Source organism: Microtus ochrogaster, chromosome 18 (assembly GCF_000317375.1).
Source record: "Microtus ochrogaster isolate Prairie Vole_2 chromosome 18, MicOch1.0, whole genome shotgun sequence".
Lineage (NCBI taxonomy): Eukaryota > Metazoa > Chordata > Mammalia > Rodentia > Cricetidae > Microtus > Microtus ochrogaster.
Window position 1 is genome coordinate 11313295 of NC_022020.1, and position 12024 is coordinate 11325318.

Here is a 12024-nt window from a genome sequence, read left to right on the forward strand (position 1 = left end):
GACTAGGACTTCCTTTAAGGAAAGAAATCTTTTTGGCTCATGGTTTAAAGGGACCCTGTCTGTCACGGGGGAGCTCGTGGTTGCTCATGGCAACTCACTCAAGGCAGATGGATCAGGAAGCAGAGTGGGCCAACCTTTCAATGCTAGGCACATGCTAGGAATGGTCTGTAGACATTAAAACCGCATGGTCTAAACGTCTGGAGACACCGGAGTGTTTCTCGAGCATGCTCGAAGCCCCGGGCTCAATCCCAACCCTGGAAAGCAAGCCCAAAGACATGGTCTGGAAATAAAATGCTTTCTTTTTCTACGACCATTAGTGACTAGATGGAGACAAACCGTTAAGGACTAGGTCTGCGCACATTTTTGTTAAATGCTTTACTTATTTGGGGGATATCACAGTTCCTCTCACAAGAATGGGCCTATCAGCAGCCAGACATGATAGAGATGGGGTTCAGGGCTGAACTATTTACTACGGATAGATTCAGGGAGAGGGGAGTTATTGTCTTCAGCTGTGTATCCACTGGTGACCCCACCGTGCTTCAGCAGACATTAAACCAAGGTGAATAAAGGAGTCACAAAACCAAACCAAAGGTCATGAAGTCAGGAGGGCTGGCGGCAATGTGGGAATGGTTCGGTAGGGGTGGGAGGGAGAAGGGCTGGTGGCAGTGGGAGGGGCTTGATAGGGGTGGGAGGGAGAAGGGCTGGCGGCAACTTGGGGAGGGTTCGATAAGGGTAGGAGGGAGGTAAGAGAGGGCAGGGAAGAGAGCATCAGAACATATTGCATACATGTATGAAACTGGAGAAAGAAAAATTCATCATTAAAACATTTTTAAAGAATAGTAAGTTACAAAGGGACAAACTTGTACCAACTCTCTAATCCACTTTAGATCAGTTTTATCAGGTAAGAAACAGAACCCACCTTTCAGGAGATAGAGGCAGAGGCAAGAAGATGTCTGTGAGTCTGAGATCAATTTGGTCTCCAAAGCAAGTTCCAGGCCAGTCTCTAACAACTTAGTCCATGCAAACCCCATGTTTAACTGGATATATATGTATTATACATATATACATATATGTGTAAATATACACATATACATGCAATATCATATACACACCAAGGGATGAACACAGGAATATAGGCAAACAAAACTACAACCAGATTTATCATCAAAGGGAATAAGATCAATTTTAACCACAGAGTTTTATGTAATCAGACCAGTTTTTAAACTCTAAAGTTGACAGTATGTACACACACATAACCAAGGGGTGGAAGCATCTCTCAAAGAGAATAATCATAAATATCCAAGTCCTACCTGCGACATATGACAGCACCTGTCAAACAAGAAAACCAAGGGTATTTTTGCTCAAGCTCTGTTATCCCCCGAGCCTGGAGCAGAAGCAGAATCATTTCTCCGCAGAAGCAGAATCATTTCTCCGCAGACCTCCGTTTCCCAGACGGTTCCTTGCTTTACTTCACACGCCTCCCTAAGCTCCGTTCGTTTTTCCTTCCTGATTTTCAAAATGGAAATAAGCCTAGACTCAATCCCATTTCCCCAGCTCTCTGTGCTCTCTGGGTTGGAGCTGCCCCAGCTAATTTTAAGCCAAAGCAGATTGTAATTCATCTTTGGCAAACCTAAGCAAACACCGGAGGTCCATTCCAGAACCTCTGCGAGCAAAGAGGTGAGCTGCATGCAGGCTTCTTTAACTAAACCCTGAGGGTGTGTACCCTGCCCACAGCTCAGGAGGCAACCACTTGCTGTTGCTGCCACTTACTTCCGGGAAGCTAGAGATTATAAACCCAGGTACAAGGTATGATGGGAGGGAAGGCCAAGGCTGAGGCTACAAGGTGAACCCAGAACAGCCGTCTGCATGTGGACTTGGGCTGAGCTTAAGAACACGGTTCACTGGTTTCCTCAGGAAAACGCGTTTGGAAAGCACATGAGATGTGTTTCCCAATCTCTGGAAAATAATGCCTACCACACAGGGTGTAATAAACGTTTGAGCATCAGGGAGCAGCATCCCTTCCAAATATGTACAGTGAATGAGTGATTGAACCAACAAATGAATGAACGGAAGAATTAGTTCCAGGTAGGCAAACCTGAGCCTTCCACCTCCTGTGACCAACATACACCTGGGAGACTTGGTACCAGGGAAACGTGGGAAATCTTCTACCTCTTCTGGGTAACCTGTTTTATGAACCAGGGCCAGTTTCTATGTTTTCAGACTGACTTTAAGAACTTAAAATATGTGTAGAAACTCTCTATGAAAAATGTCCTCCGGACTAGGGCCAGGACAAGAGTGGGACTTTCCCCTTTCGAAAGGACAACTAGAGATGGTGGAGAGGTTTGGAGCCAGTCCTCAGAAGCAGAGTCCTTCTGTTGTGCCCAAGCCTAACTATGAAGCACCAGGAGATGGGAACCCAGAGTGAGGTCCAGACAGTAGCTCCACTGAGGTCACTGACACCTGCCCAGGGAGTACGGAGTCCAACAGAAGAATTGAGATGGGATTGCTATAGAAAAAAAGGAAAGAAGGGAGCAGGCTGTGGAGAGACAGCGCAGCCTGTAAAGTCCTTGTCACAGAGCATAAGGACCTGAGGCTGGGGTTCAAGAATCCACATAAAAGCTGAGTGTGATGTGCATGCCTATAATCCTGGTGTCGGGGATGTGGAGACAGGAGAATGCCAGGAGCACATTGGCTAGGTAGCGTTGTCAAGTCAGTGAGCTCCAGCTTCATGGAGAGACCCTGTCCCAAAAAATAAGGGGCCAGTGAGAGAGGAAGATACTTGTCTTGGACATCTGACACGTGTGTGCACATATGAAGACATACGCCTACATCCAGCATACACACACATACACAGGGGCAGGGGCTGGGAGAATGGCAGAAAGGCAGGAAGATGAGAAGACAGGCCAAATGGACAGAAGAGTCTGTCAACACTGTCATAAAAATATTTTAAATCCAACAGTAGCAAACTCGAACAGTGTATTCTGATTCCCTGAGAACTGAGGACCTCACAAAGATGGGCAAATTGCTAATTCTTAGAAGCTACAAGGAGCTGCTAAGCAAGCAAAAAACAAAACTCAACCATGAAAAGAAAGTTAAGCTGTGAAGGGGCAAGGACTTGAGATGGAGAGGGACAATATTCACAGAAAGGAGGCACTTGGGTTATCGAACCTGGGGCGTGAAGTCTGGGGAGCTTTGGTAAGAAAATAAAAATCCAGGGCAATGAAGGTGAGGAGGGATTTCTGAAGTTCAGCCTGAGGCTGAGGGGCTGCATCAGGGTGCTGAGAGTCTGGTAGACTCCCCCGTGAAAAGACAGCAATTCTGTTCATCCTGAGGTGGGAGGATTGCAAGCTCCAGTCTAACCTGGGCTACATAACAAGACAAACGAAGGAGGGAGGGGAGAGTGGGAGAGAGGGAGGGAGGGAGGGAGGGAGGGAGGAAGGAAGGAGATTTTCTATCTCTACTTCTTGTCTAATAAAAACTAAAAGAAGTGAATTAAATGCCTTGATCGTGTCCTCCCTGGTTCCATGATTCCTGTTCAATTTGTTCCTCAGTGGGATTCGTAATTACAAGGCTTTAGCTTCAGGGCAGAGTAAAATCACATCCACTTCCAGTAATTACTTTCAAAAGAATTTTTTAGACAAGTAGCTACTAAAAACTCATTATTAACAAATAATTACTTGATTATTTTCTCCACTTTTCCTAATAGTCCTTTGAATAGCTTTTATTTCCTTCTAAAAAATATTCTCTGTACAAGCAATGCTGTATTATCTCTTCTTAGAAGTATTGAAACCCTTCACTGTATATACTCAATGTGTGTGCACATCCATGGATGGGTAAAACCTTTATAAATGTTGAGCTTCTTTGGACTTAAAATCTAAAGTTATAAACTGTCCTAGGATAGCATCCTGAGTCGAACTGCGACCGTCTTCCTGAGATCAGCTATGCCTACAGTCTCCAGAGTTCATCATGGCAGACTGATAACACCCTCCTAGGAGGGTGAGAAGATCACAGAACCCTCGACCTGGGTGTCACCACTCTTTCCAGCCATTTATAGGCAATTCTGCCTTAACTGCCCATAGCTAGTATATAAACTAGGAAAAAACTAGGTAGGGATCAGGGGTTCCATCTATGGGGCTCCAACAAGGACACCATCCATATGGGGTGGAGACTTTCCAGTGTGGCTGCTTTGGGCGTCAATCATGCTCCTGTTAGTAACTCATCACTGCTGTTAAGTAACCCTAATAAACACATTGGCTCCCAGGATAAACTGAGGCAGAATGTACTTTGGTTTGTGATTAGCATCTTTAGAAGGAATGGATGTTGTTCACATCTTCCCCAGGAGTGGAAAAATCCTTGTGACAAATTGGTTTCTAGGAAGGATTTCATAGGCTGTTACATTCTGAGGTGTGTGGACTTCTACAATTCCTCAAAATTCCTTCAACGATCCTCTTTTCTGTTCCCTCTGAAACAGTGAGTCTTCCCCTTCCCCTGCCAGGGGCCCTCTCTTGGAACTGCAAATGAATCTATTTTCACTCCCAAACCTACTCTCACTCCTAAATAGATGTGAGAATCAAAAGAGGACTTAAATTGAACGTTTAGAATGTACCTGAATGTAATAAGTGAAATAACATTCTCTTCATTAACCATTTTCTAAGTTGGCCCTGTGATCCTATAAAATATTTAAAGCCCATTAAAATAATATCAGAGAGGCCAGGTGTGAGAGGGGTCACCCCTAAAAGAACTCATGAACACTTACTTTGTCTCAGCCTTTACACCATAGTAGTGTGTGTGCATGCGCGCGTGTGTGCATACGTGTGTATGCAGTGTTAGAGCAGTGATACTGTCTTGACACGGTTAAGATGTAAAAGGTTCTTTCCCTTTCTTCTTATGCGGCCCTTTTACATTAGCTGGTGGTCAGATAACTGTATTGTTCCAGTTATTTGCCACGTTTCTTCTAGGACTACTACACATGTTGATCGTGGGCCTTTGGCAGTTTTACTAATTGTTTGCGTAATTATGCACAACCACTGTAAAAATTTCTGAGAATCAAAGGACACCCTGCCAAATACTTCTCAAACATAACCGAGAGCCATTGGCATGGAAGAAAGGCTTCTAAACACAAAAGTCAGAAGCTAACTTCAGACAAATCAAGTTCTTGTTGGGAAGGTCAGGTATGTTCCTGTGTTAGCTTATTCAATCATTCCCACGATCCCCTAGAGGCTCACTGAACCAAGACTCGCCCAACTTTAAATGCTGTTTGCTAGCTAGTAACAAGTGACCCCCAAATTCAAACCTTTGTTAATCATGCGTGAGTCTTGCCAGAGTCCTCCGAGAGTTTACTACCCCTTGTTAAGCTTTATTGCAGAAAAACAATCATTTCAACTACCCTTTCAGAGATCATGTTTGCGGCTTGGAAGTAGCCTATCTCGGGAGGACCAGCACAAGCAAGTGGGAGCCCATTGGTGGCATGTGCTCTTCAGGTCTGCCCACTCCATCAGTTTTACTCAGAAGACGGATACTTCTTGAGGATTAGACTGGCTGCTGCCCTTACAAAAGCCTCTAGAACACAAGTTGAAGCACTGAAGATTAAATTAATAATATACTTCGAGGACATCAAAATACAGGCTGGGCATGTTGGCACACAGAGGTCTGGTAGTTCTCTGGAAGGGTAGTGTGTGCCCTTAACTGGGCCATCTCCCCAGTCAAATCCCAGCATTTTGGAGGTGGATGCAGGATAGGATGTTCTAGGCTGTTCTGGCTACGCTGTGAGTTCAAGGCCAACCCATATGTGAGACCTCCTTGCAGGCAGAGGTCAGAGGACACTCTCAAATCTTGATCCTTGCCTTCTCCCCTGTTTAAGTCAGGGTCTTTCTTATTGGTCATTGTTGCAAACATCAGGCCAGCTGGCCCACAAGCCTCCAGGAATTCTCCTGTCTTCATCTCCCAACTCACCATGAGATTTGAGATGTGTTACCAAGTCCAGTATTACATGTGTTTGGGGGACAAACTCGGGTCCTCTGATCTGTGGGGGGAAAACACCTGACTCATTCATCTCAACCCTGGGCTAAGGAATTCTTGATACTATGAATTACCAAGTGTATGGATGAAAATTAAATAATAGTGTATTTGTGTGAGCAAGCACTAAGTGAGGGTGTTTAAGCTCAGAGCACCATATCTGTACAGCGCACCCTTAACATCAACTAAGTCATCAGTAGTATACCCAAAATTTAGGGGGGATAATCCCCAAAAAGTCCTGAGAAAAAACAATGACATCACCACACAAAGTCTTTAGAACATTATATTTCATAAAAGACAATGATAAAAAAAGTACAAACATTTCCATGAGAAGCAAAACGAGACCAAAAAAAAAAAAAAGGAAAGAAGATTGCAAGGATTCACTAGCATTTACGTCAATGCACTTACATAGAAGTATTTCATATTGTAATAAATAATCTTAAGTACACTTCCACCTCCTGAAAAACAACACTGTGACAGTTTGCTTCTCAAATGACAAATCTGCAAACCCAAGGCAAGAAATCTAGAGTGCTATTTACCTGACAGGTCTATAAAGGAAGGGGACAAGGCCAAGGACAATGACACAAAATCTGCTTCGACTCTGTCTCCAGGAGACTGTTGTATTGGCTATGCTTCCAGTTTGTCTTCAGATGGCTACCAGTACTGTGGCTGGGATAGGAACGGAAGGTTTTCCTAGACAGTTTTGTACTTAAATTTTATAAAATAAAATTTTCTTAGAGAACACCTTTCATAAAATACAGAGATTTAATTTTTAATTATTTTTGATTTACTGTGTGCGTGCACACGTGTGAACCTGTGTGTGCACTCGTGTGTGCAAACACCTCTTTGTGCATGTGCACACATAAGGAAGTCAAAGGACAACTTGCAGGGGTAGGTTCTTTTCTTTCACACTGTGGGTCCCGGGGATCAAGGTCAGGTTGCCAGGTTTGGTGCAGGCACCTTTTCCTCTGAGCCATCTCAAAGGTAGACAACAAAAAATATCTTTATAAAAAGGAAGAAAGCCACCTCATTCAAACCCAAGTTTTGGCAAAGAATTAAATGACATCTTCACTAAGAACTAGAAAGAATGTTACAACGAACGTGTGTCCCGTCTCCCTTTCTTTGATAAGCAGTCCGTCAATCATGTTTTCGTTCTCTAGTTCAAAGGCATCAAATGATTTCCCCAGTGTCGTGAGGACCTCCCGGCATCTCTGTGTCCACACCAGACTTGCGACCAAGACAAATGACAGACAAGTGGTCAGAGGGTGCCTTCCTCTTTCAGAGAAGTTTCAACTGTCTTGAGTTGACTTGTTTAGAGAAACACCACCACCACTTTTAAACTGTCACAGTTAACAAAGCAGCCAACTGGGAATAGACACCTGATGAAAACCACTGGGAAGATTTGATCAGAACAGACTGTTTCTGCTAATACAAAAGGGAGAGCTTTATTGTCATATGGCCATGGTAAGTGAGCAAAACTGTCATTCATGGGAACATGTATAGGTCACTGTTCATAACGGAAAATAATTCCGGGTCTGAATTAAAAAGAGTAAAACAGAAAACAGAGGTGGTTCTCATAGGCTGACATACCAGATTCAACACCAAAATACAACAAAAAATACTTATATCCGATTCCTGAAGCCAAATCAATGCCAGACTTAACCCAAAAGAATAAGGCAGATCACCTGGGGTCCTGAATGTTTCTGAAACAGTGAACCATGCACCAACGTGAAAAGGTATCTCAGTGTGGATAGCCCAGCCTTATAAAATGTGTTTCCTGAATAAGATACAGCATGGTGTCAACTTCCCCACCACTGTGAGGAGGACACCACCTCTGGGTTCATCACCCCCAAACCCTGTCTCACAAACCCTCAGCAACAGCAACATTGCATCCCACTGTCATTCCGTCAAATGAAACACTGCCTCGGCCACGAGAAGTAGAAAACAAACTAGCATACAAGGATCTTCATCTTCAGAAGTTCCCATTTTTCACATTTCGAGCAGCAAAAAAGTTTGAAGGTGATTATTTCAGAACCACTTCTAAGAACTAAACGCAGCAAGACCGTTGTCATGACAGGATCGGGTAAGGATTTTAATTACTGTATGATTGGGTTTGTGGCCATCAGCATCACCAAAACTATGATGGAAGATGACAGCTGCAAGCTGAGCTCTCGCCACTAGATAGAGAAGGGGACCACACTTTCTCACACCCAGAATTCTCTCACCCCTCACGCTTGGGTAAAGTTCAATTGAAAGAGACACTGTTCAGTTTTAAATTTGTGAAAGCATGGGCGATAAAATCTTAATAAGAATATGAGCTTTTTTCAAGAAATTTGTTTTCAAAAAATTATTTTTTATAATTGATATTTTTCAAAGTAAGAATACTGTTTTGGCTCTGCTGTTTTGTCACGGAAAAGCTCATCCAAACCAAGGATGACTGGACTTGGCATTAGGTAGTGAGACATATTTCAGAAGTTACAGTATCCACACATTCAATGAACTGATTTTAAGGTAAGTCTAAAGGCCCCAGATTCAATCTCCAGCACCACAGAAAGGGGGAGGGTCTATTAAATTTCACTTTTAGTGAGAAAACTTTAATAACACCAAAGATTTCTTGAAAGTGAAAAAGAATAGTTTGAATGTTTGGCTGATGTGAAAAGGGAACTGTGTCATCTGAGAATTAAAGTTGAAGTTTATTTTAATCTAAGCATTTATCTTCATAAAAATAGAGCATCTAATTTCTCATCTAATAGTATAATTCATCTGTAGAAGCACTACTGGCTTTTCCGTAAGTTCATTCTTAAAAAAAGTTTTTAAAAGAAGATACTTTCTTTTGGTTCTCCTTAACTGGAAACAATAATGCTGCTCATCATGAAACGGAAAAAAAAAATACAGCATATAAACACAGCCTTGGGAACTTTTTTTTGAGGCACAAGATCCCTGACACTTACATCGGAGGTACATAGAGACATTTAACGTGAAGAGTCCTGCAGAGCATATCACTTCACGACTTTGAAGGGTTTCCTGGTAATACGCATGCAGTATGCATAAACAATATGGCTGTCGACTTGGCAAAGTCTGATGAGATTGCAAGCAAGGGAAAACAGAACAAAACAAAACAAAAAACCAAAAATAGGTAATTCTGGCAGGAAGAAAAGCTGGGCCAATCGTCCCTCTTTCCTTCAGAGCCCTCAGAGGGCTGTGCCTTTGCCCGCATGAGGCTGAAGGGAGATCTAAAGCTGAACACCGGGAGAACAGTTACTGCATTGTCTGTCCATCGCTGACACTCCCTTCTTTCCATACAAGGCTTAACCTTTGCTTTGAGACATAGATTTACATAGTTTTTTTCCCCCATGCAAATAAAAAAAAATGTCTATAAAAGTTCAATGAAGGCATAACCAATTACATGCAAAATTGTGACATCTTATTTTTTAACAATTTGAACACATTTAATTTACATCACATATGTACAAAATATGTTTTGAACGGAAATAAAAGCATTCTCTTGAATTAAATTATAGATTTCAGTATAAAAATCTTCTCTTTGTAGGGAGCTCTCTTCACTTCCATTCCCAAACAATGGGTTCAGGTCTCTAACAATACTTGCCATGGAGGATGCCCCAAAGTGGGGTGGAGAGTGGGGGAGTACGATGGTCTGGAGTCCCGCGCTGTAAACATAAGGACTGCTGGCTCTTCTCACAGACTGGGACAATGAGACGTGTCAGTCTCTAGCCTCCATGCAGAGTACGCTCCAAGCCAAGTTCACAACCCAGCACGGTGGTCGGCCCCACCACGAGAGACTCCTTTTAATAGTCTTCAATTGGAGCTAACTCCGGCGTGAGGTTTACAGATATATTTGTATACAACCTATCAACCAGTACTTTGGGCGTGCATAATAAATTGTTCAATCCATCGATGTACTGACGCTCCTTAGAATACCTTAGTAATTTATACCTAAAAAAAGCAGGAAACTAGATATGAATATAGACATATATTGTCTACATTAATCTGTCTTTGTCTCTCTATATATACACACACCACACCACACACACACACACGGAGTAAATGCAATCCAAAAACATTTGCCAAAGAGACTTTTAATCATGGAAGCGACTTCTTTCTATTTATCTTTCTAGCATGCAGTATATCAGTTCTGAAGCCCTGAGTCTCAAAATGACCATTCAACTTACCTCCCTAAAAACTGTACTTCCCCCCTGTGGTGATGAGGGATCGATGTGTATTTTCCCAAGTCTCCCTCTGGCCGGGTTACATTATACCCAGCATAGTGAACTCTGCAAGGCAACATAAAATGGACTGAATGAATTTCAGAACAAAAACAGATTTAGGAACTCCAAACTTCCCAGCCCAAAGACCCCTTTCTTAGAAGAGGCAGAAGTTTACAAAATGTAGACAGAATTTAGAACCTCAATTACTAAGCAACTTGTGCCTCAACATACCTGTTCCAAAGGTCATCATCCTCTCCTCCCCAGCCCCAGAAGGCATTGGGAAAGCCATTGATCTTCTGAAACTGCTCCACCGTCAGGCCGCTCACCCCACCGAAGAACTCCTTATACGGAAGACTACAAAAGAGAAGATGGCAGTGTCCCATCAATCAGGACAGCCGGCCACAACTTTCCATCTCTCATGTGCTTTGACACCACTTCTAGTTTCACAAAACAAGCGGATTTAGAGGGCAGAAAAGCATTCTGGGAAATGTGAACAGAGAAATGAAACATTCTCATAGAACAGCAAAGCATGTATTTATATTAAATGTAAAATAAAAACACACGTGGCAATTGAAATTTAATAGTACTTTTATTTTGACTCAAAACCCCATGTCGCCGGGTGGTGGTGGCATACACCTTTAATCCCAGCACTCGAGAGGCAGAGGCAGGTAGATCTCTGTGAGTTCAAGACCAGCCTGGTCTACAAGAGCTAGTTCCAGGACAGGCTCCAAAGCTACAGACAAAGCCTATCTAGAAAAATAACAACAACAACAAAAAACCCTAAACAAAACCCTGTGTCAAAAATAATATTCTCACAAAACATATTTAAACATGTTAGTAACTGTCAATGCGTGCTAGAGCTTGCTAAATTAAAGTCATTTAAAAATATTAACTGACTTTATTTATAGGCATATTATTTGTTACATAGAATAGGATAAATATAAATCAGGAAAAAATAAATGTCTAATTTTGAAATGAACTTGTCTATTTCTAAAATTACTTTACCTATTTGGATTAAACACAAAATACTCAGATATTTAATATATACTTTAAGAACATTTCCCACATATTTATTATGGGGGATGCCATGTTGCAGAGGGTCAGGTTTTCTCGTAGGAGTCCATGTACAAGGACAACCTGTAGAAGTTGGTTTTCTCTTCTACCAGGTGGGTGCATCAGGCTTGCCACAGCACTTTCACCTGCTCAGCCCAGCTCACCAGCTCCAAATATATTTATTTTTAATGGGCTAGTATTTAGAAGAAAGCACTCCATTTTTAATGTAGGTTTTATTTTCCCTACTTTCTCTAACTCAAATCCCAAGGAGTCAATCAACTCTGAAACACTTTAAAAATTTATTCCATTTACTTATCCGTGTATGTGCCCATGGAGGGGACAACTTTTGGGAGATGAATTCTGTACATAACAGAAAATAGTGTAAGCTAAATGAAACTATCATAAATACACTAAATAACATCAATATTGGAAAAAAAATCTTCACAGTGCTTATCTTACACGGTAAAGCCAGCAGGCAACGGGTCAGGGCACCGGCCCCCACTGTGAGCATCCTCCTGCCCAGACCCTGAATGGGGGCCTTCATCCCTCTGCTGCCATCCTATACTTTATGACTTCTCAAAAAGGCTCCAAGCCAAGCACCCTAACCTCTGGGTGGCTCCAAAGGGCTGGCTGGGATTTACGTGTCAGAAACTGCTGGTTTTGAAGACTAGTACTCATTGCCACAATGGCAAGACTGACTTCCACGCCCACCAGCAATGTCTACCTTCTC

The 12024-nt window shown here is 42.4% G+C and overlaps 1 protein-coding gene across 1 annotated transcript in view; it reads right to left on the bottom strand.

The window, feature by feature from the left end:
* Positions 1–6284: 6284 nt before the first annotated feature.
* B4galt6 (beta-1,4-galactosyltransferase 6) overlaps positions 6285–12024 on the bottom strand; it is a 70226-nt gene continuing 64486 nt past the window's right edge. The window contains exons 7-9 of the mRNA XM_005355806.3: positions 10473–10595; positions 10206–10307; positions 6285–9969 (exon numbers count right to left, since the gene is read on the bottom strand). Coding sequence (XP_005355863.1) covers positions 9822–9969; positions 10206–10307; positions 10473–10595 — 373 coding nt within the window. The 3' untranslated portion in view covers positions 6285–9821. The remainder of the gene's footprint in view (positions 9970–10205; positions 10308–10472; positions 10596–12024) is intronic.